This window comes from Lepidochelys kempii, chromosome 17, assembly GCF_965140285.1.
Source record: "Lepidochelys kempii isolate rLepKem1 chromosome 17, rLepKem1.hap1, whole genome shotgun sequence".
In the NCBI taxonomy this organism is placed as follows: Eukaryota; Metazoa; Chordata; order Testudines; family Cheloniidae; genus Lepidochelys; species Lepidochelys kempii.
In genome coordinates this window covers 2,015,169-2,042,354 of record NC_136396.1, presented here as the reverse complement: position 1 = coordinate 2,042,354, position 27,186 = coordinate 2,015,169, and the positions used below count along the sequence as shown (strand labels likewise).

General features: G+C 62.9%; 1 protein-coding gene across 6 annotated transcripts in view; it reads left to right on the top strand.

Moving 5' to 3' along the window:
* MYO18A (myosin XVIIIA) overlaps positions 1 to 27,186 on the top strand; it is a 168,716-nt gene that overhangs the window by 128,795 nt on the left and 12,735 nt on the right. For all 6 annotated transcript variants that reach the window (XM_073315968.2, XM_073315969.2, XM_073315971.2 and 3 more), the window contains 21 exons: positions 1,322 to 1,431; positions 3,037 to 3,102; positions 5,782 to 5,910; positions 6,738 to 6,881; positions 8,283 to 8,372; positions 8,583 to 8,702; positions 9,334 to 9,445; positions 9,798 to 9,925; positions 10,505 to 10,659; positions 12,904 to 13,027; positions 13,132 to 13,332; positions 14,531 to 14,641; positions 16,100 to 16,204; positions 16,944 to 17,090; positions 17,492 to 17,605; positions 18,125 to 18,241; positions 18,673 to 18,756; positions 19,404 to 19,541; positions 22,264 to 22,449; positions 23,011 to 23,150; positions 24,291 to 24,335. In XM_073315968.2, the coding sequence (XP_073172069.1) occupies positions 1,322 to 1,431; positions 3,037 to 3,102; positions 5,782 to 5,910; positions 6,738 to 6,881; positions 8,283 to 8,372; positions 8,583 to 8,702; positions 9,334 to 9,445; positions 9,798 to 9,925; positions 10,505 to 10,659; positions 12,904 to 13,027; positions 13,132 to 13,332; positions 14,531 to 14,641; positions 16,100 to 16,204; positions 16,944 to 17,090; positions 17,492 to 17,605; positions 18,125 to 18,241; positions 18,673 to 18,756; positions 19,404 to 19,541; positions 22,264 to 22,449; positions 23,011 to 23,150; positions 24,291 to 24,335 (2,566 nt within the window). The remainder of the gene's footprint in view (positions 1 to 1,321; positions 1,432 to 3,036; positions 3,103 to 5,781; positions 5,911 to 6,737; positions 6,882 to 8,282; positions 8,373 to 8,582; positions 8,703 to 9,333; positions 9,446 to 9,797; positions 9,926 to 10,504; positions 10,660 to 12,903; positions 13,028 to 13,131; positions 13,333 to 14,530; positions 14,642 to 16,099; positions 16,205 to 16,943; positions 17,091 to 17,491; positions 17,606 to 18,124; positions 18,242 to 18,672; positions 18,757 to 19,403; positions 19,542 to 22,263; positions 22,450 to 23,010; positions 23,151 to 24,290; positions 24,336 to 27,186) is intronic.

The following is a 27,186-nucleotide window of genomic DNA, read 5'->3' as shown; positions in this document are numbered from 1 at the left end:
ATCAACTCTGCTATCTTTGCATATAAATGTAATTGCAGTCCAGGTACAGTCCACAGCAGGGTCTGTTCATAAGATCCCCAGTCACTTGATTCAGTTACACATGCTCGCCTCAGCCCTGTCCCCAAGTCAGGCGTTCGGCTGGCTTCTCTCCGGAGCTGGCAGAAAGCCAGGCCAACGTTGCCAAGCAAGGGCCACGTAAAAGCACCTTTGAGAAACAGCCAGGCTCTGTTTCTGGCAGCTGTTGGGGGGTAGCATGGTTGGATGGTGCACTGCCCCTGCCGAGAGCTTGGGCGTGGACGCCTTCACCGGCATGCTGTCCGAGGTGCCAGTGCTCTCCACAGGCCCTGGGTGCCAAGCCAGCCCTCCCGCAGCTCTGCCGCTAGGCTGGGCTCTGTCCGTGACTCAGGAGACAGGGGCCTCCCACCCCAGGGCCGGCCCTGCCTCGCCTTGCGGGATTTGCACGAGCTGATGGAGACGCTGCGTCTCCAGGTGCTCACCTGCCCTCTCGCCCCAGGACTGCAATGGGGCCCCTCACCCTCCGCAATGGCAAGGAATTGCCTGAGCGGCTCTGTCTGAAACAGCTGCTGGGTCCCCCTCCAGAGGTGGCTGCACTTCAGTGGCTGTGTGTGGTTTCGCTCTCCGTTCCCCTCCCTTCCGCAGGGAACGAGCCCTTTGGGCCACATCACGCCTGCTGCCTATGCCTGGCGCCCTCCAGGCTGGGCTCTTCCCTGGCACTGGGGGTGCGGCAGAGTGCTCCCAGCACCCGCTGCAGCCGTGTGGCTGGGCCTTGGCTGGCGGGAGCTTGACTGCAGCAGAGGGCTGGGTGAGAGGTGCAGCTTGGAGAGGCAGTGTGTGGATGTCCTGGGTGGCTGGCCCTGCGCACTGGGCATGGGTGGATGCAAGTGTCAGGGAGGTCTCTGCGTCTCCAGCGTCCTGCGCACGATGCTGCCAGACAGTCCCTGCACTCCGAGGCCTGGGGGGGGGGCAATCCCAGAGCCTCTGGAGGGCGAGGCCACGCAATAGGTAGGCAGGCAGGCTCTTCCCCGGGGCTTTATAGCCCAGCTGGGTCCCCACCGTGCTTTGTGGCAGCGGGGCATGGGAACTGCTTCCCCTACCCCCTTCTGCTCCACCTTCAGGGGCTCCAGGTGGGGCTGTTCACCCTCCTGGCCTGGTGCTGGGTGAGGCAGCTGCACCTGGTGCTGGCCTGAAAGCAGCCCTGTGCACACCACCGCCACCCAGCTCCTTCCTGCAGGCTCCTGAGTCTCTGCCCTCCCGCGCCAGAGGCCAAGACACATGCCCGCTCTCCTGTGCTCTACCCCAGGTTACCCGGATCACATGGTCTTCTCGGAGTTCCGGCGGCGCTTTGACGTTCTGGCCCCTCACCTGACCAAGAAACACGGGCGGAATTACATCGTCACGGACGAGAAACGGGTGCGTGTTGGAGCCGGGCAGGCCACGAGAGCTGCCCCTGTATGTCGCGTGATGGCGGTGCCCAGATCATGGTGCCAGGGGCTGCACGTACACTGGTAGTGCCTGCCCTGAAGAGCTCGGGACGGGGAATGGAGACTGAGATTGGCAGTGACTTGCCCAAAGGCAGAGCTGGGCATAGAGCTCAGCTCTCCTGAGTGCCAGGCCAGTGCTCTCGGCCCAGGCCACGCTGCCCCTGGAAGAGGCCGTGCTAGAGAATGGTGAGAGGAGTGCCCGCGGAGCCTAGTGTAGCCAAGGCTCTGGATACTGGCCCCTTCCCTTCAGCTGAGAAAGGGAGCCTGCTGCAGCTGACCCTCCTCTTTTGAAGACTGTCTGCGCCTGGCGCGTGCCCCTGCTCCTCTGTTCCCGGCAGGTGTCGTGTCGTGGCTCCCCAAAGCCCCACTCCCACGGCCCCTGTGCTAGGTGCTGGATGGGGACGTGGGAAGTGCCGGAGCCCCACAAGGCGTTGTCAGTGGGAGAGTCTGTGTACAGTGCTGCAGTCGAGGCTGGAGAGGGACAGGTCATGCAGCGAGTGGTGTGGCCTGGGGGCTTATAGGGGTGGGTGGCAGATTCCAGAGGTTCCCGCTGCTGAGAGACCAGGCAGGGGCTTTGCTGTGGCTGGGAGCACAGTGCGTTTCACAGAGTGGGGAGCTGGCTCTTCCGCACTGGGCATTTGTGCTGGTCGAGCTCTGCAGCGGAGAGGACTGATCCCACGTGCTGGGTTTTGCTGAGGGCTCCCGTTGGCCTGAGCCTAGCCCTGCAGCTGGCAAAGACCTTCTGTGCTCGCAGTGGGGTCTAGCTGGCGGCATTGCTAACGCCCGGCCGTGTGAAGGCTCTAGCCTGTGATGGGAATGCAGGACGAAGCCGCATGAAGCACCTGGTCTGGACCCCAGTGAGGGCCGTGTTTTCTGGTTCACCACTAAGCACTGGAAGAGTGTTGAACACACCTGGCGGCCTGCCAGGACTGTGTAGGCAGGTCACGGAAGGGGGGACCGGCACATCCCAGTGGGACAGGCAGGTGGCCCCTCTCCAGCCCTTGCCTACCATCTAGTGTGTCCCATGGCCAGGCTGGCTGGCAGCTGGGCACTGGCTGCGTGGGCAGCGGAGAAGCTGAGCTATGCACTGAGTGCAGTGTGGGAAGGGAGCCGGGAGGCCAGGCAGCTCCAGGAGACAAAGGCTCCCTTGGCTAGCCGTGACCTCCTCTTCCTTCCCCTAGACGGGCATGTGGGACCTGGGGCGGGGACGCGCTCGCTGCACCTCGGAGCTGGCAGCACGTGCCTGCCTGGGGAGCGATGGGGAGCAAGCAGCTCTCCCTGGAGACAGTTTGTGTGGCTGGGAGTGCAAGAGGGAGTCCCCTGAGTGCAGAGGGCACGTGCCCTGCTGCGGGGGATAGGGGCATGTCAGCACTCTGCTGCCCACTGGGTTCGGTGCCCCTTTGCTCTCAGCGGGGCTCGCTAGCAGTGCGGAACTCCAGCTCAGCTGGGAAGTGTTTGTCGTGTCTGTGAGTACAGCCGTGCATTCCTGCCACACCTCCCTGCAGCTGAGTCCCCCCCCGCCTTTTTCCTGCAGGCTGTGGAGGAACTCCTGGAATCGCTGGACCTCGAGAAGAGCAGTTACCACATGGGCCTGAGCCGGGTAAGCCTCCCAGCCTTCCTGCTGTTCCCAGCCAGCCGCTCGGGGGCCCGTCCCAAGCTCTGCGCAGCCCCTCGCCCTAGCGGGCTGGCAGGCTCGGCACCCCAGTGCTGCCCCTCGGGGAGGTGAAGCCAGTCACAAACGCGCTGTATGGGGCACCTCTTGGTGCCCACACCATGCTTGCTGGGGTCCCTGGCCATGGTGCGTGCTGGGGGATCGCAGCAGAGCAGGGCCAGGCTGACAGCACATTCCCAGCTGACTGGGCCGAGTCCCCGTGGGCGCACTGCTCCCTCTGCAGAGCCTCGCCTGGGCAGGCCAGCTCACTGCCCCACTGCGCACCTCCTCCTGGCCACTCAGCCCAGGCTGCTTCCCAGAACCTCATGTGGCAACGGGGCCGTTGTGCACCTTGCTGGGGACAGAGGCTGCAGCCATGAGGCGTCCGTGTCTCTCACCCATGTCCCATCGGTGGTTCCCAGCATAGGGCTGGGATTGTGGGGAGGGCTGCTTGGCACTGCTTGTCCACACCCCCCACACACTCTGGAAGTGGCACCAGGGGAGCATGAGTTGGGTTGCAGTGTATTGAGAGCAGCAGAGGATCTCTGCTTGGCCCTGGGGGCGTGGGGTGCTGCTCGCTGGTGCCCCCAGCTCTGAGTGGCTGAGCATTGGGATGGGGGGGGCCATGAAGCAGCCATCTGGCCCCAGAGCCAAGTTATGCAAGATCTCAGGCCCCAGTGTTCACAGCGGCAGCTCAAACAACTGCGAGCCCCCCTGCAGCATAGCTTCCCGCTCCCTGCCCTGCCCAAGCTGCTACTCTGAGTCCTTGGTACTCGGAGGCCTGGGCCCTGCTCCCCAGACCCATAAGGTCAGTGCCGCCCTGACCACGGACCACCCCGGCAGGCGGGGGGAGCAGGGGATTCTTGGGTACAAGCTCTGCCTGCCTTCCCCTTTGCTCTGGGCCCAGCCTGGGGCAGACGAAGCCCTATGGGAGCGTGGCCTGTCTGCAGTGGGTCAGGCAGGCTGAGCTGTACAGCGTGGGAAGGGGGCCAGGAGGCCAGGCAGCTTCAGGAGACAAAGGCTCTTTCCGGGTGTCGGGTTTGCGGGCCAGGCTAGGCTTCCCCACACTGAATGCTGGGACAGGAGGGGCTGTGTCTGCACGTCCCGCCCGCAGAATTCCAGTGGGCTGAAGGAATAAAAACTGGGCGAGCTCTGCCCGGCCCCAGTGCCCACCCAGGCCCCCACTACCACCAGCCAGTAGCACCACAGGGGCAGCCTTGCCAGGGATGGGGCCATTGAGCCAGCGGCCGCGGTGTCTCTCCCCTGCTCAGGAGCAGGGGACGCTGGAGGGCCGAGTGCCAGGACCACCTACTATTGAGGCCTGCTCCATGGCACTGACTGCAAGGGGCGACTGGCACGTCACGCTGCGGGGGGCCTCCGTCCGGGATTGGCACCTCTCCCTGGGCTGGCCAGGCACAGCAGCCCTGAAGGGCCAGCTCGTCTCCTGGCAGAGGCCAGACCGCTCTGTGCCACATGGCTCATGTGAGAAGACAGCCGGGGCCTCGGAGAGCATGGGGGTGGAAGTGAACGTGTCATGTTCTCCCAGCCCAGCACCAGGGACCCCCCACCCTGGATCTGCACACGGGGCATCGCAGCCATTGCTGTCGGACAGATGCGTTCACTCTGCAGTGACTCCTCTGGCTTATTGTTACCTAGGGGTGTCTGGGGCCGGAGCCGGGGCCCCCCAGAGTAAGGCGGTGGTGGGAGACGCTGCGCTGGAGCGAGGGCAGAGGCGAGCCGACTGCACCGCCTCTGGCCCAGCCTGGTAGACCAGCCTTCTGCGCGGCCCCTGGGGCGGGTTATCGCCCCATCTGCTCCCCAGCCGTCCGTCTCCCCAGCCGTCTGTCCGTCCGTCCCCCAGTCAGTCTGCTCCCTAGCCGTCCGTCCCCCCCTTCTGTCTGGTCCAAAGCACACAGGTCCCAATCAGGCTCCAGTTGTGGCATTTGCACCCACCTTGTGTAAGGGTTGTGTCCGTTAGTCACAGCTCATCTCCAGGGTGCGGCCCCAGCAGGAGAGGGGCTGGGGTGGTCTGGCTGCACATTGTGCCCCGGCACGGCGGGCAATGCTGTAGCCCAGGGCAGTGGCAGAGGCTGCCTGAAGGCAGCAAGCTGGCATGGGAGCTGTTCTGTCCGTGAGGCCAGCCAAGTGGGTGTGAGACTATTTGGGGTCACTCCTATACCTCTGTCTCCCGGCCCCCTGCTTGGCTCCGGCAGTGGGGGCAGCTCAGAGCAGTCTGGTCTCGGGGAGGCAAGCCTGCGGGAGCAGCGTTGCACAGAGCTGCCGTTGCTTGGGGAGCTCCAGGCAAGGAGAGGCAGAGATGCTGGGGGGTCGGAGGGAGCTGCCTGTCTCCAGTGCAGCCTCTGGCTTCGTGCCAGGCTGTCACCGTGGCGGCTCTGCCTGGTGCTGCCAGCTGCACGGATCCCCTCTGACCAACAGTGCAGGGTGCGGCCGCGCTCCGGCCCCCCACCCACACACTGGCCGCTCTGTGCACGAGTGGGCCAGGCTGGCTCGCAGAGTGGGCGATGCCGGGTGCCTGTGAGGATGGGGGCATTGAGCTTTCTGCAGTGTCCGGGGCGAGGCCCCCGTCTGCCCCCCGGGGGTCTGCTCACCTGCTCTCCTCCCCCGCAGGCGTTTTTCCGGGCAGGGACCCTGGCCAAGCTTGAGGAGCAGCGAGACGAGCAAACAAGCAAGAACATTGCACTCTTCCAGGCTGCGTGCAGGGGCTTCCTGGCACGCCAGCACTTCAAGAAGAGAAAGGTATTCAGCAGGGCAGCCCCCCTGCCGCGCCCGCCCCCGGTCCCCTTCCCGTTTACATACCACCCCGGCAGCTGCATGACTTCACCTAAAATGGGCAGCTCTGCCTCGAGCGCCGCCCCCTCCGAGCTGGGCTTCCCCTGGGGGGGTCCTGCCTGCCTGCGTCCTGCAGGGCACCCAGCACGGAGGAGACGGAGCCGCTCCTGCTCTCCCCGGCTTTCCGGTGAGGTCCCAGCGTGCCGGCAGCCGCCCCCTCTTGAGGAGCTGGGCAGGAGGGCTGCGTGGGGGCTGGGGAGTGGGAGGTATCTCCCGCTGGCTTCTGTGCACTCCAGGCTGCAGCCTGCCTCGTCTTGTTGCTGGAGCCAGGGAGCCAATGTTATGGGTACATAGGCACTGCCTGCAAGCTGGCACTCCCTGCACACAAGGGGGCTGTGAGCGGCTCGCGGGGCAGGGGCTCTTCCATTAAGATAAGTAGCTGTGTCAGCTCTTACTTGTGTTGTTGAAGAGTCCATAAAGCAGAGCTTGTGCGGGTGTCGGCAGGATTAGCGCTGATGGCTGCGTGGGAGCTTGGATTCATCCAGCAGTAAAGAAACCAGGTGCAGTTGTTCTAGGGAGGGTGATAGGAGCGGCTATGCAGGCAGACGGGGGCTCTGCTCCACCAGGCCCCTGGCAGGCAATGCCTCCCCACTGGCCCAGGTCTCCATGTTCTCCACATGGGATTGCCTCTTGGCAAAGCCAGGTGCTGGGCTCCCCCGGGTGGAGTCACTCAGTGCAGGGAAGGCAGCTCTGGTCCAGGGTGGAGCTGCCCTGACCCTGGCTGCTTTCCCCAGATCCAGGAGCTGGCTATCCGCTGTGTGCAGAAGAACATCAAGAAGAACAAGGGGGTGAAGGACTGGCCCTGGTGGAAGCTCTTCACCACCGTGCGGCCCCTCGTCGAGGTGCAGCTGACAGAGGAGCAGATCCGGGGCAAAGACGTGCGTAGGATCTCAGCCGCAGCCGCTCCGGGGACGGGAGTCGCTCCGGGCTGTCTGAAGGGGAGTGCAAATGGGAAACTGGCCTTGCCCCCTCCTCAGGAGGGTTTTCCAGCCGGCTCATGGCAGTGCTGCTGCTGGGCTGGGAAGCATGCAGGGAACCCCCTCCACAAATGGACTTTGGGGCGAGTTCCCGCCTGCTCTGGGGGTCACACAGGGCTCAGACTGGGTCACCTTCTGTCCTGGGCTCTGCACGGCAATGTGAGGAGCCATGGTACGCGTGCACACTCAGGGGGAGGCGTGCAAGGACGGGGTGCCGGGCATCTCTCACCCAGCCTGATTCCAGTGAAGGAGCAAATACCTGGCTAATTTCTGGATCGGCTTGTCGATAGCATTGCAAGAGGCTGTGTTCGCATGGGCCCGATTGCCAGGCGTGGCGAATGGAGCTAAAGCTCTGTGCCGAGAGGCAGCTGCACTGTGTGGGGGCGGCTGGCAGCCTGGCCCTTCCCCTCTGCTGGAGAACTGCGGCTCAGTGCCTGGGAAGGAAACCTCCCCTGGCAGCCGTCGAAGGGCAGGAGGCCAACCTAGAGTGTGCCAGGCTGTCATCTGCCTCCTCCTTGCCCTCCCCGACTGCCCCCAGCCCTGGGCCTGGCTGGCGGCGCTGCCGGCCGAGCCAGAGCCCCCTGCGCTGGGGTGCCCCTGGCCTCAGTGGCAGAAGGGATGGGCGACGTCTACGTGGGTGTGTGATGCTGACCGGGCGGCCTGAGCCTCCCGCAGCCCGTTCGGGTTACTGGCATCAAGGGGTCAGTCCACCGGTAGCCGAGAGCCCTTCTCGCCTGTCTCTGGCTGCGGCTGGAGCGTGGCGGAGCTGCTGGGCCCAGCCGTGCCGCTCCCTCTGCCTCAGATCAGCCTCCTGCACGGGGAGGTGGGGGGTGCCCCTTTGCCATCTGCAGGCCGCTGGGCTGGGCCGGGCCGGGCCGGGATCAGCTCCTGGGACCCTCCCATGGGCCCGTTAGGTGCTGAGCCCGGAGCCCTTCCCAGCTGCGGCCTTGTCACCTTGGCTGCATGCTGGATTCTGCGAGGTGGCAGTGGAGGAGAGCGGGGAGACGTGGGGTGGGGGGAAGATGCACTCCAGAGATGGGTTTGAAAGTGACATCCTGTCGTAGACTAGGCTGCGGGAAAGGCCATGCAGAGTGCTCAGCACAGAGAGCCCCAGCCCCCTGCATGCCCCTCCCAGCCCTGCTGGCGTGGGGGGCCAGCAGCACTGTGGGGCTGAGACCCCCAAACTGGCATCAGTTACTAACAGCTCAGTTCCTGCTGCCTGGAGGGGCCCTGCTGCCCCAGCCCTGGGCTCCCCCAGCCCTGGTCTGGTGATGCCCCCCCTCATTGCCGTCTTTGTTCCAGGAGGAGATCCAGCAGTTGAAGGGCAAGCTCGAGAAGGTGGAGAAAGAGCGCAGCGAGCTGCGGCTAGGCAGCGACCGGCTGGAGAGCAGGGTATGTCAGGCTGGGCATGTGGGCACGGTGCCAGCTGCCTTCCCAGGCTTGCTGTGTGGTCTGGCGGGTACAGGGGAGAGGGGTGGGTCCCTTTCCTGGTCCCTGTGGAGGCCCCATTGCCAGGCCCCGCCTTGCTGCGATCCCTGGGCACTGCCCCTTCCCCCCGCCCCGGCCATGGCGCCCGCTCAGCCTCGCACTGCGGATCCCCAGGTGGCAGAGCTCACGGCCGAGCTGACGGACGAGCGGCACACGGGGGAGTCGGCCTCCCAGCTGCTGGATGCGGAGACGGCCGAGCGGCTGCGGGCGGAGAAGGAGATGAAGGATCTGCAGGTGAGGGGGGCTGGCTGCCGGCGCACTCCACCGTTGCCTGTGAGCTCTGCTCCGAGAGCAGCCTCCTTTCGCAGGGGCTGTGGGAGCCTGGAGCAGGACACCCAGCCGCACACCGGCAATGGGTCCTGCTCCCCCCAGGTCTGGCAATGCCCCCTATGCCTACACACCAGCCACCTCTTCCCCCAGCCCTGGGCTCCCCGCCCCCAGGTCTGGCAATGCCCCCTATGCCTACACACCAGCCACCTCTTCCCCCAGCCCTGGGCTCCCCGCCCCCCCCCCCCCCCACCAGGTCTGGCAATGCCCCCTATGCCTACACACCAGCCACCTCTTCCCCCAGCCCTGGGCTCCCCGCCCCCCCACCCCACCAGGTCTGGCAATGCCCCCTATGCCTACACACCAGCCACCTCTTCCCCCAGCCCTGGGCTCCCCGCCCCCCCCCCCGCAGGTCTGGCAATGCCCCCTGTCCTACCCACAAACGCCCAGCTCCCCCACCAGGTCCGGTGATGCCCCCTGTGCCTATGCAGAAACTCCTGCTCTGCCCCTCGACACCAACCTGGGCCTTGTTCCCCCAGGGGCCGGGTGCCCCATTCTGCCCCTTGGCACCAACCTGGGCCTTGTTTCCCCCTCCCAGGCCAAGTACGAGGTGCTGAAGAAGCAGATGGATTCCATGGAAATGGAGGTGATGGAGGCGCGGCTCATCCGGGCGGCCGAGCTCAATGGGGAGCTCGACGATGATGACTCAGGTGCTGGCCTGCCCCAGGCAGCCCCCCAAAACCCCCCTCACTCCCTGCCCTCTGCTCCTCCTCCATCTCCACACACGGGGGCACATCACCCGTCTCACTCTGTGCCCTGGGCAGGTGACTTGCCCGATCCATGCCTCTGTTTCCCCACCTACATACAGGGCATCGTGGTTACTGATCAGTGGGGTCACCCCCTGCTCCCGGGGCATGTGGGGGGCTCTCACCATCCGCCTTCAGCACATATGGCAGCAGCGAGACCCCCGCTTCCCCTGGCCTGTTCCATGCACTCCGCAAGCCCAGTCTGGGGTCTGCTCAGGAGAGATCCTCAGCCTGGGGCTCTGGTTCCCTCCCGCAGGCGGCGAGTGGCGGCTGAAGTACGAGCGAGCCGTCCGCGAGCTGGATTTCACCAAGAAGCGCGTACAGCAGGAGTTTGAGGACAAGCTGGAGCTGGAGCAGCAGAGCAAGAGGCAGCAGGAGAGAAGAGTAAGTGAGGCCGGCCCTGTCGGGGGACCCCCCCCGCACGCGTACCGGTGACCCCCCCCGTCCCGTGTGCACCGGTGCCGTCTCCTCCCCCCCAGCGCCAGTGACCCCCCCACACATACGTACACATAGGCACGGGTGACCCCCACCGGGGACTGACGCCAGGCGCCCGGTTATTTAGCCTCCCGGTGGCCGACGTGGCAGCGTGTGCTGCCCTTACTGTTAACGCAGGGTGCGCGTCTTGCTGAGCCGGCGGTTCCCAGCAGGCCCTGCCCTGTGTGAGCCGAGGGGCGCCTGTCGTCTCCACGTGCTGTGCGGCCCGGGGCCCTGGCAGGCTGGCAGTGGGGGTGCCCGGGCCGCATGCCGCAGAGCGTCTCCTTCGCGGGGTCCTCGGAACTCAGCCTCTCTGCACCCGCACTGCTGGCTCCGTGAAGCCCCGTGCAGCTGTCTGCTCCCCTCCCAAACCCGGGAAGGGCTCACCCCAAGGGCTCTGTGGCTGAGTTGGGAGGTGGAGCGGAGGCGATGGGATGCCCGGCCCCCACTGGCAGAGCCCTAAGCTGTGCCTGTTGCTCCCACCCGCAGCTGGCGGATCTTCAGGCTGACCAGGAGGAGTGCCAGCGAGCCCTGCACCAGCTGAAGAAGAAATGTCAGCGCCTGACGGCAGAGCTGCAGGACACCAAGCTGCACCTGGAGGGGCACCAGGGGCGCAGCCACGAGCTGGAAAAGAAGCAGCGAAGGTGAGGAGCGTGCTGGGCACTCCTCCCTGCCACGGTGTCCCCGGGCAATGCTCCGGGACTGCTCCCCACGGAGCAAGGCAGGACTCTGGGGCAGTCGCCTTCCGGTGAGCAGCCTGTCTGCAGGACACACAGCTCCCCTGGCTTCCCCCTTCCTGGGTCTGACCTCGGAGCATTCAGCATCCTCTGCCCCTCCATGCGCTTCCCCCAGCCAGTCCCCCCAGGCGGGGTCCTGGGGGAGCCAGAGGGTCCTGCCCCACGACTCCGCAGTCAGACGGGACTCTCAGCCAGCCAGCAAAACAGAGGTTTATTAGACGACAGGAACGTGGTCTAACACAGAGCTTGTAGGTGCAGAGAACAGGACCCCTCAGCCGGGTCCATTTTGGGGCCAGTGAGTCAGACAACCACGTCTGCACTTCACTCCATGTCCCAGCCAGCCCCAAACTAAAACTCCCTCCAGCCCCTCCTCCTCTGGGCTTTGTCCCTTTCCCAGGCCAGGAGGTCACCGGATTCTTTTATTCTCCAACCCTTTAGCTCTCACCTTGCAGGGGGAAGGGCCCAGGCCATCAGTTGTCAGGAAACAGGGTGTCGGCCATTCTCTGTGTCCAGACCCCTGCACACACCTGCCCTCTAGGGCTCCGCAGTGATTATACACCCTTACCCCACCCCCTAGAGACTTAAGAACTGCCTAGGGGAAACTGAGGCACCCTCACACTATTCAGAGGAAATATTAAGAACAGTCCCACTTCATCACACTTCCTCTCCTGAGGACTCCCACCCTGGGCCCAGCTGGAGAGCACACTGCCGGGGCTGGTTGAATGTGCCATGCTGCCAGGCCAGTCCCACTCCCGGCCGGGCCAGCCTCGGAGGCAGAGCCAGCAGGTGGGCGTGAGGAAGCCCAGTGGCCTCTGGCGAGAGAGCCCCGGGTTCAGTTCCTGGCTCAGCCATGGACTCGCCTTGTGTCTTTGGAGTGACCTTTTCTGAAGGGCCTGAGGGACTTAGGAGCCTAGGTCCGTTTTCACCCTTGGGCTCCTGCGGGAACGTCTACCGGGGAGCTGGGGGCGCTTCCCAGTCTGAGCGGCCATACCCACGCTAGCTCCGATGGAACGAGTGCACTCCAGGCGGCCAGGTGGGCTCACCACCCCGGGCACATCCCCGGGCGGCCACACCGCTGGATCAGAGCTACCGTGCGTATGTCTGCCCAAGCGGGGAATCACCTGCAGCTCTAGTGTAGACGTACCCTGAGTCCCTGCGCCGCTTCTGAAACAGTTCCCCTAACAGTACTGCAGAGATGGGGGCCCAGCAATGAGAAACCAGTAATCTTCTGTCTTCTCCCAGCGCCGTGCCTCCTCTAGCCAGTCAGAGCAGGAGCTGTGCCCAGGGAGCGATGTGCCCACTGCCTCGGCTCCCCTGCCCCACTGGGGATCTGCTGCCTGGGGTGGCCAGGATCAGCACCTGGACGTAGTGGGAGGGCAGTTAGAGAGAGCGTTGCCATGTCGGGGGGCGGGGCTGCCGCCCCGAGTATGTGCCTGCCAGAGACGCTAGGCGCGCGCTCAGCAGCGACCCCTCCTGCTGCTCGCCCAGAGGTAGCGCGGGGTCATCTTCTCGAGCTGGGAATCACTCCCAGAGCACACGCACCCTGCAGAGGCATTTCCCTCCTTTCCTGGACCCAAGCATCAAGCCAGGCTCCTGTCCTGCTCCACGGGGCATCCGCTGTCCCCCAGGGCTCTCCTGGCTGTCTGGCGGGGGCCAGCTCCTTGCACAGCTCCAGGAATCTGCGTTGCCGGCGGGCTAGGCAGTGACAGGACAGAGCTGAGCAGGAAGGAGGGCTGGGGCGGGAAGTGACGCTGCACCTGCCTCCCACGCTGAGCAGCCTCAGGCTGTCCTGGCTCTGTCCTGGCTGCATTAGCACCATGGCCTTTTTCCCGGAGGAAGGTGCTTAGCTACTTGTGTCCTGGTGCTCCCCAGGGCTTCAGTGCTGGCCGGGAATCTCCTGGGGGGTCCCGGCTGGGGGGTGGGGAAAGATGCATGCCCTTTTGGGCAGGAGCCAGGTACACCACCTCAACAGGGGCTACAGCCCCTGCCGGTCTCGGCTTCGTCCCGCCCGGATGCTGCCTCGGGCAGTGACTGGGCAGACAGCAGCATTATGGCAGAGCGCAGGGGGAGGGCGCTCCGGCACGGAGTGGGTTTGGTGCCTGAGCTGAGCTGGCGTGCGGACAGCTGACGGCCTGGCCGTGGGTGTCTCAGGTTTGACAGCGAGCTCGCTCAGGCTCACGAAGAAGCCCAGCGAGAGAAGCTGCTGCGGGAGAAGCTGAGTCGGGAGAAGGACATGCTCATCACAGAGGTCTTCGGCCTCAAGCAGCAGCTGCAGGTGAGCAGAATGGCCAGCCCATTCCCCTGCCCCTCGCTGGCAGGGCTGCGGCCGGGCGGCTCGGTGAGGCCGGCTCAGCAGGCGCTCCCTGCTCTCTCTTCCAGGACAGAGACTCCGACATCATGAGCTTCACCCAGAAGGTGGAAGCCCTGGAGGCCGAGCTCCAAGACGTCTCCTCCCAGGAGTCCAAGGATGAGGCCTCCCTGGCCAAGGTGAAGAAGCAGCTGCGGGACCTAGAGGCGAAGGTCAAGGACCAGGAGGAGGAGCTGGATGAGCAGGCCGGGACCATCCAGCTGCTGGAGCAGGTGCGGAGGGGGCAGGGCCTGGAGCGAGACGCCTGGCTGAGACCTCGGGGGGTGTGGGGGTGCAGGGTGATCGACTGGATTCGATCCTGCCTCGATGCAGGGATCAGAGTGCGGCTCCCACCCCGAGCAGGCGGCAGGCGTCCCAGGCTGGCAGGCTGAGCCTGGGCTGGTTTCTGGGTGTGCCGGTTTCATGTGGGTTTGTCGTGCTGGCTGCCTCCCGCCCAGGGCTCACATGGCTCTGGCCGGCCGGCTTGCTAGGTAACCCTGCGTTCAGTGTGGGTGGGGCGCTCCCTCTCTGCTGCGGCAACCCCCTCCAGGGGACTAGAGCATGGGGCGACCAGCTGGTGTGTGGGGCCAGGCCTGCCCTGGGGGCTCGGAGAGACAGTAACGCTGCCTTCCCATCACGGAGCAGTGGCCTGCAAGGACCGCCGAGATGCTGGCTGGCAGAGCAGCAGCGTGGGCATTGGACTGGTGGCACTGTGAGCGTCATCGCTGTGAAAAGCCCCAGCAATGGGCAGGGAGCGGGGGGCCCTGTCTCTGGCGCTGAGCCCCGGCAATGGGCAGGGAGCGGGGGGCCCCTGTCTCTAGCACCGAGCCCTAGCAATGGGCAGGGAGTGGGGGGCCCTGTCTCTTGCGCTGAGCCCCGGCAATGGGCAGGGAGCGGGGGGCCCCCGTCTCTAGCACAGAGCCCTAGCAATGGGCAGGGAGCAGGGGGCCTCCTGTCTCTGGCACCAAGCACCAGCGATCGGCAGGGAGCGGGGGGGGCCTCCCGTCTCTGGTGCCAAGCACCGGCGATCGGCAGGGAGTGTTTGTCACTTCGGCTCCCCAACACAAGGGTGCCCCTGTCCCTGCGCTCCCTGGCAGCTCTTAGCCGGGGTAACACAGGACCTCTCCCTGGGTGCAGGCCAATTGCTCTATGCCGTGCTGGCCGAGGGGGCGTCTATGTTACCGGGGCAGACAGCTTCTGTCTAGTGTGCAGGGCAGTGGAGACTGAGGGTTACAGGTCCGACAGGCCTTGGGCTGGCCCTATCCGTGTGCTGCCCCTGAGGGCTAGTGGCCATGCTCTGGCCCACACTCGCTCTGCGTGGCTGCATTCAGGCTCAGCGGGATGGAAGTGATCAGCAGAGGGCCGCTCTGCCAGGAGTGGCGTGGCCAGGCCCCTGGCGTCGGGCTGACCAGGGCTGCTTTCCGCCCGCAGGCCAAGCTGCGTCTGGAGATGGAGATGGAGCGCCTGCGGCAGACCCACTCCAAGGAGGTGGAGAGCCGCGACGAGGAGGTGGAGGAGATCAGGCAGTCGTGCCAGAAGAAGGTAGGGCCAGAGCGTCGCTCTGCCCTCACTGCTGGGCAGGGGCACGAGGGTGTTTGGCCAGTGGAGAGACAGCTGCCTCCCTGCTGCCTGCCACCCACGTACCTCAGGCCTGCTGTGCCTGGCAGAGGGCCCCTGTCCCAGGTACAGCGGCCCTGGTGCCTGCCGGGCTGGCCCGTGTTCTCTGTCAGATGGAGTGGGGGCCAGCCCCCTTGGGACACACAGGGTGTGGGGCGCACACAGCCCCTGGCTGCTCGTGACCTGGTGCTGAATGCTGCCATGAGAAAACACTGGGCACCGACTGCCAGGCAGTGTCAGGGGCTGCACCAAGCGGCGTAGGGCTCAGCAAGGCAGGGGTGCAGTGCTCCTTGCTCGGAGGAGCTGCCATGTCTGGTCGTGATCTCCCTGCCATACTAGGCTGGGGGCCGGGCGAGCCACTTCATCCTGGCCATGCTGTTGTCAGCTGGGACGCAGTGCGAACCGCTCGGCGGGGGGCTTGCTGCTCTCTGAGACACTGGGCTAGAGGGGTGCGGGTGGGGCAGGATGCTGAGTGCCCAGCTGCTGTCCATGGCACAGGGCACAGCCAGGGCACCAGCTTCTGGAGCAGCCACCTGCAGGGTATGGGTAGGGTCTCAGGAGAGTGGGGGTGGGCTGAGTTTGGAGAGAAGCGTGGGCTCTTTTCTAGAGATGAATCCCCTCTCTCCTGTTCCACTCCCCATGATATCCCTGGCCTGCTGCATCGTGTCCCCCCCCAGGCCCCGAAGACCCAGTGCTGTGGGCCTGGCAGTAGGGCCCTGTGATGTGATTGGCGGGTTGTGTTACTCTGGCTCCCCACGCAGATCTTAGCTGGCAGCTTGCTCGGCCCTGGCCTGATGAGTTTAACCAGTCGCTCTCCTGGCCTGACAAGTTTAACCAGTCGCTCTCCCCGTCTGCTCACTCTGCCTGCATTAGCTGGGTCAGGCAGTGCACTGCTCCTCTCAAATCATGGCACAGGGACCCGGGGCGGTCTGGAGCCAGCATCTCCCCACTTCCCCAGAAGGCTGGGGATGGGGTAACCCCGGTGCCCCTCAATCTGGATTTGTAGCCCCCACTGTGCCAGTCCTAGGGTCTCTCTTGCGCAGGGACAGTCAGTATCACCAAATTGCCTCATGGATCATGTCTGCAGGAGCTAAGAGACGGGGTTGGGGGCCTAACTGGGACTGGGACCCAGGGTCGTCGAGTGGCCCCCCAGCCGGGAGGTGACTGGCTAGTGCAGGTTAGGGTCCTTCCTGTGCTCGCTGCCCTGCCCCCGTCCCGTGCACTGCTCGCCCAGCCCTGCCTGTCCCTCCCCAGCCTGCTTGCCCGGCCCCCCGTCCTGCTAACCCAGCCCCGCACGTCCAGCACACCGCTCTCCCAGCCACACTGGCCCGAGCGTGCCTCATGGAAACCCTCTTGCTCTTGTGTCTGGGGTGCCGGGCGCAGCTGAAGCAGATGGAAGTGCAGCTGGAGGAGGAGTACGAGGATAAGCAGAAGGTGCTGAGAGAGAAACGGGAGCTGGAGAGCAAGCTGTCTGCGGCTAGTGACCAGGTACCGCCCGGGCAAGAGACCCCGGCTGGGGGGTGCAGCGTGGAGCTGGGTCTCCCAGGGGTTAATGGCCAGGACTGAACCCAGGTAGATCTGAAAGTCTTTCCTCCCGGGGGCACTGCTGGAAGGAGGAGGTTTGGCCCGGGTTGAAGCCAGCATGGCAGAGTGGGGCGTGGGCACCCCTGGCTGGCTAGTTCCTAAACCACAGCGGGCCCCGCTGCCCCTGCCCCAGGAGCACTCCTCTGGCCTGCCGCTGTCTGGGGTGGAGCGGGCTCTGGGGACCAGACTGGTCCTTGGCCAGGAGGTCCGAGACTGAGGTTGGCCGCAGCGAGCAGCTGCCTCCGCGGAGGGAGCATGCGCCCGATGGTGCAGGGCGAAGGGCCGTGCTAGAGCGGAGCAGAGGGAGTGCGGCGTCCACTCTGTGCCCGGGGGTCACTGTCCCCTGCAGGAGCTGAGCCCTGGCACTGGGGGTTCTGCCCATCACGGGTGTGCCCGGGGGTCACTGTCCCCTGCAGGAGCTGAGCCCTGGCACTGGGGGTTCTGCCCATCGCGGGTGTGCCCGGGGGTCACTGTCCCCTGCAGGAGCTGAGCCCTGGTGCTGGGGGTTCTGCCCATCGCGGGTGTGGTGCTCAGGTTCTAGAGGGAGCCAGTGCCCATTGCTGAGGGGGCGGGGGACTGCTCTGGGATGGAGAGTGTAGGGCGGGCGTGCCCTCAAGCCCCTGCATGGCCTCCCCATGCCCAGGTGAGCCAGCGGGATTTTGAGACGGAGAAGCGTCTGCGCAAGGATCTGAAGAGAACCAAGGCGCTGCTGGCGGATGCCCAGATCATGCTGGATCACCTGAAAAACAACGCGCCCAGTAAGAGGGAGATCGCTCAGCTCAGAAATCAGGTGTGCACTGCCTGCCGGGACCGTGCGTGCTCTGTGCCTGGCCCGGCCTTGTCCTCCGTGTCTCCCGAGGGGGGTTCCCAGCCCTCGTCACTCACTGATCTGAGCTAGGGAGAGCTGGGGGAGGTCAGGACTGGCCCTTGTGGGGGGTTCCTGTGCTCTGGGCTGCCATCCCCCCTCTTCCCTGCTCCCCACGGCATGTGCTGGCCGTGCCTGCCACTCCTGAAGTGGCTCCTTGGCGACACCAGTGCTGCTGCCTCCTGGACAAGCAAGGCTACCGCGGCCGCCATTCCCTGCTCCTCCCAACAGAAACCCCCGGGGCTGCCCCCAGGCTGCTGCGTGCGTCGCCCATGCCGTGACCCGTGCCCGGTGCTGACAGTCCCCGTGTCGGGCTCTCTCTGCAGCTGGAGGAGTCTGAATTCACCTGCGCAGCGGCAGTCAAGGCCCGCAAGTCCATGGAGGTGGAAATTGAGGATCTTCACCTGCAGATCGACGACATCTCCAAAGCCAAGGCAGCCGTGAGTGCCTGAGCCAGTTCCCTGCCCGTGCGGCTCCACTCCCCCGTGGCCTGCGATGAGCCGGTTCCCTGCCCAGCAGGCTTGTTCAGGCTGCTCCGAGCCCCATGGATCATGGCCAACATAGAGCCTTATGGTTATGGCAGGCAAAGGGGGCCTGGCCCTGCCCTCGGGCCCCAGCTTCCTGTGGGCATGAGCATCTCGAGCTAATTCCTCCGAGCTCTCATCATCAATCTTGCTTGCGCAGGGGTAAGACCCCGAGCCCACCCCTGAGAGCCAGTCCGTCCCTGGCCTGCGTCCAGCCCAGGCTTGGCGGTCTGGTGCGCTGGAAGGTCCATTATTGTCCTGGGCTCTGGCCTCCCCAGGCAGAACCGGGCTGGAGCCCAGCTACGGCAGGATGGAGGGGCACAGAGGTGCCTGCTGCTGGTGCCGGGTGGGTGGGGGGAGCCTTGGGGGCAGTGGTTGGGGGGCAGCAGTGTACATGGGACTAGCCAGCCTCACCTCTCCCCCGTCTCCCCCCAGCTGGAGGAGCAGCTGAGCCGGCTGCAGCGGGAAAAGAACGAGGTGCAGAGCCGCCTGGAGGAGGACCAGGAGGACATGAACGAACTGATGAAGAAGCACAAAGCATCAGTGGCCCAGGTGATGTCACCTGTGCCCAGCTCTACCAGTCCTGTGTGCTGCTGGCGCACCCCCCCACGGCACCCTGAGCATGCCCCCCAGCCCAGCCCCTGGGCGCCCCGTCCACACCATGCTAGCCCAGCCTGGCACCACAGACACTCGTAGGCGCCTCTCTGTGGAGGCTGGAAGTGAGGTGAGCCGCTAGGTGTCTTCACCCCGCTCTGTAGTCTCAGCTGAGCTCTGGCCATCCCTGGCATCCCAGCTGGAGAGCAGGCCTGGCACCCAAAGGGCACTGCTGGATTCCCCTGCTGTGAGCCTGCCCGGGGGCTGTCCCGGAGGCTGGCAAGTCCCACTGCCTGCCCTAGGGGCGCTGCGCCCGTGGCCCTGGGGCTGGCAGAGGGCAGCTGGCCTGGCTCTGGATTCTGATCAGCCCAGACACTCTCTGCCCACAGGCCTCCCGGGATCTGGCCCAGATAAACGACCTCCAGTCCCAGCTGGAAGACGCCAATAAAGAGAAGCAGGAGCTGCAGGAGAAGGTAGCAGGGTGGTCCTGGGTCATCATTGTGCTGGGGGGGAGCACACCCAGAGTATGGCCTTTGGGTTTGGGAGGGGCTGGGCCCCTGCGCTGCAATCTGGGACGCGAGCAACATGAGTCCAGCCGTTGGCGGAGACCCGTGTGCCGCTCCAGGTCCGCAGCCAGGCTGGTTTAGCCTGATCCTCTCTGTGACGGCCAAACAGGGGAAATCGCTGGCCCCTAGCTGCCCACGCTACATGTGTGAGTCTGGAGAGCCTGGCAGACCCCAGCAGCAAGCGTGGGGACAGCCACCTTGCCTGCAGAGAGCCCCTACCTCCCTCGGCAATGGCCCCAGCCTGGCTCCCCAGCAGGGTAGCGCTGCCCAAAGGCCCCAGCACCTGCCGCTCTCCCAGGGAAGAGGCCGTTTGGGCAAACAGGCGCATGGCCTGCAGTGCCTGCCCCCGCCCCCGTCACCAGGGGGCTGGAGAGAAGGGAGCACCCGGCTGCTGAGGGTGCTGGTTCAAGGCACTGCACTGACCCCAAGGGGCTGGGTCTGTCTGCAGCTGAGCCGGATGTGCTGGCCCGCCTGGCTCTTCTCCCGAACCAGGATGGGGCCAAGCCTTGGTTTTCTTTTGGTGTGACCTGAGCTGCTGCCTGTCCTGTCCCCAGCTACAAGGGCTGCAGAGCCAGCTGGAGTTCCTCGAGCAGTCCATGGTGGACAAGTCTCTAGTCAGCCGGCAGGAAGCCAAGATCCGGGAGCTGGAGACGCGGTTAGAGTTCGAGAGGACCCAAGTCAAACGCCTGGAGGTATCACAGAATCATAAAATATCAGGGTTGGAAGGGACCTTGGGAGGTCATCTAGTCCAACCCACTGCTCAAAGCGGGACCAATCCCCAAATAAATCATCCCAACCAGGGCTTTGTCGAGCCTGACCTTAAAAACCTCTCAGGAAGGAGATTCCACCACCTCCCTAGATAACGCATTCCAGTGCTTCACCACCCTCCTAGTGAAAAAGTTTTTCCTAATATCCAACCTAAACCTCCCCCACTGCAACTTGAGACCATTACTCCTTGTCCTGTCCTCTTCTACCACTGAGAATAGTTTAGAACCATCCTCTCTGGAACCCCCTTTCAGGTAGTTGAAAGCAGCCATCAAATCCCCCCTCATTCTTCTCTTCTGCAGACTAAACAATCCCAGTTCTCTCAGCCTCTCCTCATAAGTCATGTGCCCCAGCCCCCTAATCATTTTTGTTGCCCTCCGCTGGACGTTTTCCAATTTTTCCACATCCTTGTAGTGTGGGGCCCAAAACTGGACACAGTACTCCAGATGAGGCCTCACCAATGTCGAACAGAGGGGAATGATCATGTCCCTCAATCTGCTGGCAATGCCCCTACTTATACAGCCCAAAATGCCGTTAGCCTTCTTGGCAACAAGGGCACACTGTTGACTCTCATCCAGCTTCTCATCCACTATAACCCCTAGGTCCTTTTCTGCAGAACTGCTGCCGAGCCATTTGGTCCCTCGTCTGTAGCTGTGCATGGGATTCTTCCGTCCTAAGTACAGGACTCTGCACTTGTCCTTGTTGAACCTCATCAGATTTCTTTTGGCCCAATCCTCTAATTTGTCTAGATCCCTCTGTATCCTATCCCTAACCTCCAGCGTATCTACCTCTCCTCCCAGTTTAGTGTCATCTGCAAACTTGCTGAGGGTGCAATCCACACCATCCTCCAGATCATTTGTGAAGATATTGAACAAAACCGGCCCCAGGACCGATCCTGGGGCACTCCACTTGATACCGGCTGCCAACTGGACATGGAGCCATTGATCACCACCCATTGAGCCCGACAATCTAGCCAGCTTTCTGTCCACCTTATCGTCCATTCATCCAGCCCATACTTCTTTAATGTAGGGAGCTCCAGATGGCGCCCTGGCCCCGCAGGTCGCGCTGTTGGGGGAGGAGGGGATCCGGAGCTCCTCTGAGCCAACTCCACTGCTGGCCCCGCATGGTGGGGAGCAGGGCAGCCCCATCAGTGCAGCGGGCTCGTCAACGAGCATGTCTGCCAGTGGCCCCTGGCCTGGCCTGCACGCTGACTGAGAGCTCCCTGGGCATCTGGTGATCTGAGCGCCACCCCTCGTTTCCAGCCCAGCACAGCTGGGCACGAGCTCCAGTGGAGGACTGTTCATCAAGGGAGGTTGGCAGCTGCTGCTCCAGTCATTCTGTGGGACTGGCTGTGAGTGGGGCCAGGCAGGGGAGCCCACAGCGGCCTCTCGGCTAGTCTGTGCCAGCGCTGTGCGAAGGCTGGACCGAAGGGCGCCCCTGTCCCAGAGCAGATGCTGCGGGTTTGGGCAGGGTTGATGGTGCCACTGGGGGAGGCTGAGGGCTCCTGGTGCAGCGTTAACGCCGCCTGGAGTGGCCCGTGCAGAGCTCTGGACTGGGGACACTGGCTAGGCAGCTCTCCGGGCCTTCCGCTGCCCACGGCCTGTTACCTGGACCGGGCTTGATTCTTCCTGTGTCAGCATCCTGCTGCGCCCTGTCCCCTGACGCCCCCAGCTCCACGCCTGCCTGGGCCGGTTATCCGCGGGCACTGATAACAATCATTGGCAGTCCAGCTGGTGCGTGGCAAAGTGCTGCTCTTGACTTAGTGAAATTATAGACTCTGCTGCTCCCGCTCAGCGCAGCCTGCTTTATATTCTGCGTTCGCAGCCCCTCTCTGCCGTGAGAGGCGAGGCGCTCGGCTCTCCCTCTCCGTATTGCCCTTCCCCTCTTGCTGGCGGGGCCATAAATATGCAGCGGATGGCTCAGCTGCCGGGAAGGATTGAGTCTATTTTTTCTCGGCGTTACAGGCTGTAATTACTTCACACAAAGTTAAATCTATTTTTCCAATTCGCCAAAGCCCCGCAATTGTTCTGCCCCCTCCCTCGCCCAGGGGAAGCAGCTCCTCCATTCTCCCCCCGCCCCAGCCCCTCATGTAAATGCATGGCGCTGGGTTCGTTTGTTCCATTAGCGTTCAGTGGGAAGCGACGGGGCGGCGCTCGCTCCTGAGCCGGGCTGGGTAATTGCCGTTCTCTGCTGCGATTATTCTTGACGAGTGAATATTGATTCTGTCAGGGCTGCCGTCTCCCCATCGCCTCCTGCGGCTGGGCGGGGAGGGAAGGGGGGTATGGGAGGGGGCCAGCATGGGGACTCAGCGGCCCTGCTCTGGGCAGGGCATCCAGGAGCCCCTGTGGCTTGGCAGGGCCTTGATGACTGGCTCACACCCCGTGGGGCTGGCTGTTGAGGTGGCCTGGCCCTGGAAGGCCCGAATCATAGAATATCAGGGTTGGAAGGGACCTCAGGAGGTCATCTAGTCCAACCCCCTGCGCAAAGCAGGACCAATCCCCAATTTAAATGTCCCTGCTGATCTCGAGGGGCGCCAGGACTCCTGGGTTCTCTTCCCCACCCTTGCTCTGCGTGACCCTAGCCACCTCCACTGCCCTGTCTGGGGATTGGGGTAACTGTGACCTGCCTGACTGTGCCCTGCGCCCCCAGAGCCTGGCCAGCCGCCTGAAGGAAAACATGGAGAAGCTGACAGAGGAGCGGGACCAGCGTGCAGCCGCCGAGAACCGGGAGAAGGAGCAGAACAAGCGGCTGCAGCGCCAGCTACGGGACACCAAGGAGGAGATGGGCGAGCTGGCCAAGAAGGAAGCTGAGGCCAGCCGCAAGAAGCATGAGCTGGTGAGGAAGCCTGGTCAGAGGGCGAGGCGGGGCAGCCAGCCCCCCCCACCCCGCTGAACTGTTAGCTGATGTGATGGTGCCCTCGACTAGCTATGGGGAGCGCTGCCCCCAGCGTGCCCAGGGGTGGGAGCAGGGACCAGCCGGGGTGCCCCCATCGGGGTCGAATGTGCAGCCTTAAATATATGGGTCATGCCACTGATCCCCAAACGTCGCTATGAAACTAGGCTGGTTAGCGTAGGTCCTACCCATAAACAGAGCCTGGCAGGGGAAACGGGGAGCTGGGCATCTTGAGAATAGCCCTTTAAAAATGGGAGCTGGGCTAAATCCACCCCGGTGTAACTGCCTCGGGGAGGAGAGGGGGCAAATCTGCTCTGGTGTAACTGCCCTGTGACATGCTGGGCACAGCCCTGGTCCCTCCCTGCCTGATGGACGGGACTGGGTGCTATGCTCCAGCTGTGGCCACCCCAGCCCCTCTGTGGGGTGACAGTTCCAGGCTGGCACTGGCTGCCTCTCTGTGGCATGGGGCTGCAGCCAATGCTCACTGGGTTCACTCTCCCCAAGGAAATGGACCTGGAGAGCCTGGAGGCCGCCAACCAAAGCCTGCAGTCGGACCTGAAGCTGGCGTTCAAGCGGATTGGGGACCTGCAGGCTGCCATCGAGGACGAGATGGAAAGCGATGACAACGAGGACCTCATCAACAGGTGGGAGCCGCACGGTTACCTACCGGAGACCCCCGCTACCCTCACCCGCCAGGGCCCGGGAAACTCCCAGTCCTGCTCATTCCTTCCCAATAGACTGGGCAGGGCTGCCCCATGGCGAAGCTGGTGGGGTCCCCCATGGACATGCTGCAGTCAGCCACACACACCCTCCCCACCCTCCCATCCCGGATAGCGGCTGCTTGGGTGTGGGGCTGATTCCTTGCAGCAATTCAGGCAGGTCGGATCTTATCTTCCCCCTGCTCCAGTTCAGGCTCTTCCTTCCCACTTCCCCTTGCCATAAAACGGGAGAGCAGCTTCTGTTTCCCAGAGACTTGGAAATTTATGGGACGAGCCAGTGTGTTCCTGGGGAGTCCCTGCTTTCTGGCCGTGACAAAAGCTGCCTTAATTCCGGCCCGGCCCGCCTTGGCCTCACATTGCCGCTTGCAAAGCAAGCACTTGTTTATGGTGTTGGGTGCGTCTGCACCTTCCGAGAGTGGCTGGGAGGTGGGGTGGGCTAGTGGATAGAGCACTAGACTGGGACTCTGCCAGTGGCCTGCTGGGGAACTCTGCACAAGTCATTTCACCTCCATGCCTCAGTTTCCCCACCTGTTAAATGGGTGTAATGACACTGACCTTGGGAAAGAGCGTAGAGAGCTGGGGCTGGAAAATGCTCTCTGAGCTAGGTGTTATGATGGGGCACGCCTGCACCCCCCCCCTCCAGCAGGGGGAGCAGCTGATTGCTGCCTGCTGCACCACAAACATGGGCGATGTCAGAGTACAGCCACCCCAGGAACCGGCATCAGAAAGCATCGCTAGCAACTCCAGGGCCACCCCAGGAACCGGCTGGGGCACCGGGCTGGGGCTGTGCGCTGAGACCAGGCCCAGCCGCGAGGACTCTGGACTAGCAGCTCTGGGTTCTGGTCCTGGCCCCGGCGCGCTGTAATCTGCAAGTGTGGGGAGGTGCGTTGGGCTCTCCACACGGGAGACAGTGCTGCTGTCCACCAACCCCTCCTTCCTTCCCCCCTCCCCGGCTCTGCTCTTTGGTTTGCCCTGGTTTGTTTCTGTTGTGGTTTTGTTCCGTTTTGCCTCTTTAAGTTCATTTATTTTCTTTGTCCTCCTGCCCCCTTCCGCCCCCATTCTCAGTTTGCAGGACGTGGTGACAAAGTATCAGAAAAGAAAGAATAAACTGTGAGGATCTCAACTCTCCTTCGCAATTCAATAACCCCTTGTTCCTAACCCCGAGCATGCCTGGAAGGAGCCCGCCGCTGGGCCCTGCATGTCGACCCCCCCAGCGCACTCCATGCATGTGCACTAGCCCTAACCCTCTAATAAGCAGCCACCGGGCTGCGTCCCGACCGCTGCGCTCCGCCGCTGGCAGCAGGGGCTGGGGACCTGGGGAGAGGGTGCGCCGGGAGCCTCTCGGTGCCGTGAGGGACCGGTGCTGGAGCCGCATCGCGTAGGCCCGTATCTGGAGGGGGCTGTGTCACTGGGTGGGGGGCGTCTGCAGCTCCTGGCTGGATGGTTCGGGATGACGCTGTTGCATGCTGGGATTGGCAGTCTGCAGGGGCTGCATTGTGAGCATTCAGCCCACAGCTCACTTCAGCCATGCCTGGAGCAGCTGTTCGCATCACACCAGGGTCCGCAGGTAACGCTGCCCGTGTAACTGACAGTCTGCGCCTCTCCCCCGGGAGTCCTCCGTAGCCGCTCCTGGAACGGAGAGGAAATCAATTATAAATCTGGATGTCCTGGGAATATGATGAGACAATAACTCATCCCTTCTCCTCACAAGGCAACAGGCAAAGCTGTGCAAAGCTAGGACAAGTGCCCCCTCCCCCCCAGGCCCCACCCCAGAGTGACTGCTCCCCCAGGCTCCCTGTCCTTGAAGCCCCATCAGATAAGCAGTGTGTCCTACCTGGGAAAGGACAGATAGCAAAGCAGGTCCCCAGTTGTTTGCCTTCTCAGTGGCTTCTGACCTCTCCAAAGCCAGCACAGTGCCCCAGTGCCGCAGCTGGCAGGGAGTGGGGATTTGTGGGGAGCGGATATTGGCCGTTTGGTTTCAGATGCCATGCTGGGTCAGAGCAGCTGGGCTGGTCTCCGGCCTTTGGCATTAGCTGATGATTGATGCTTCAGAGAAAAGTGTAAAGCCCCCTGGTGCACCTGGCCAGTGGAGCAATTGCATGTGGGTGAGATTGAGGGATTCCCTTCAGTGCCCCGCTGCGATGCCCTGAAGCCCGAGGTTTAGTGATGGCAAATGGCGCCATTGGGAGCGTCGGGCCCGCCTGGGGCTGCTCTGCCATTAGCTGCTGCTCTGCCCCGCCGGAAGGGTCCCTGGGGGGCTCTGTGCTGTGCCCGGCTCTGTGTGGCTTGCAGAGCCTTCCTCATGCCCTGGATGTGAACCCGAGGCGTCAGGTGCCGTCCCCTGGAACCCGAGGCTTGAGTGTCTCTGGACTGGCTTTGCCAGCAAGGTCTCTTTCCTGAGGCAGGAGGGGCCGTTGGCTGTGGAAGGATCTATAACAACTAATGATAAATGTAAGTGTGTGTAACAGTGATAGAGGGCCATTGGAGCCTTGTTGTCACACACAATTAATATCCTCCGCAGCTCAGTCCCCGTTTGTTTGTTCCCTTGTGATTTGGATCCCAGTTAACTAATGGCACGCTAGTCTGGACATAAATTGTGTTTGACATCAAGTTTAATTCTGACGATTTAAAACCTCAGCTGCCCCCAGAGTTTGTTTATGGGGCTCGTTGTTTTTAAGGAAAATAACGGTGTTGTCTGCGCTAGATTGCAGAGGAGGGAGACGTTTGCAGGATCAGGTCCAGCCCGTTGCTTTGACTTGAACAAGGAGAATTCGTATTCCGGGTCTATAATAGCCCGTCCCCTGTGCGATGCCGCCCCGTGCTCCCCGGGCAGAGAAGAGCCCTGAGGCTAGGCGGATAAAATGCTCATTTAAGATCACATTATATATCTGTTCCCAGGCACACTTGCAATTCTAGCAAAGTTACCTTGGGTTCCCAAGAGACTTCCTTCGCTTTTACCAGCCAGTTAGTGCTGGGGGAAGCCAGGGCAGAGTTATTGAGCCGAGTGAGGTGGGAGGAAAAATAACGTTTCGATTTACTTATAGATACAGTTGTTATTGCTATAACCCTAATGAAAGCAGTAAACAGTTATGTATTAACAGAGATTTATACAGAACTGCTTTTAACATGGAGAGAGAGATTTTGCAATGCATACAGCACCTTCTTTCTAAAGGCAATCAATAGGGTTATGAACGGTGGTTATAAATTAGCTGGTTTAAGCCAGATAGGGCTTTCTTTATGTGTGTGTGTAAATCAGGCGGCTCTAGCGTTACGGAGGGGCTCGCCTGCCACTGTAAATCTGCCTGCCACACTTGGGCACCCAGCCTGCCAGAGTCATTTCCGTTCTGTCTGCTAAACTCCTGTTTACCCAGAGACATCAACATAGCTCTTCCTTGCTGTAATTTTGCACTTGATGGAGGCCTATAAAATGAGCCCACTTATTTCCCTCCCAATCCTCTGCTCTTTGCAAATTTGAAATTTCACTCGCTCCCAGAACTGCAGCCTGTTTCTTGCTTTTCTTTCTCCCCTTTGTTATTTATTCGGGGACATAATTCTGTACAGAAGGGCCTCTCCTGCTGATACGGATGAAAGGAAATGTATCCCCTGGGTTGGGGGGAAGCCCAGCAGATCCACAGTGAGGGACATGTTGAACAATATTTTTCTAAATTTATACAAAACATCTCAGCCTGCATCACAAGCCGCTGTCAGTGTAATTGCTGGGGGAAGCTGTCTGCAGAGCACAACCCACTGGCTGGCCCCTGCTGTGCCCAGGACTGGTCTGCTGGGGTCACCTCTCCGTCTGAAAAACACAGGGTTTGACTGGCTGGCTGAGGTGTCCCGGGTTCATTCAGAGCCTCGTGTTGAGCCGTCCTGGTGCCTTTGCAGTGACCGTGGGCGGCGCATGGGGCAGCTGCACCAGGGCACATAGAATTGCACAACATGTGGGGTTATTGGGTCCAGT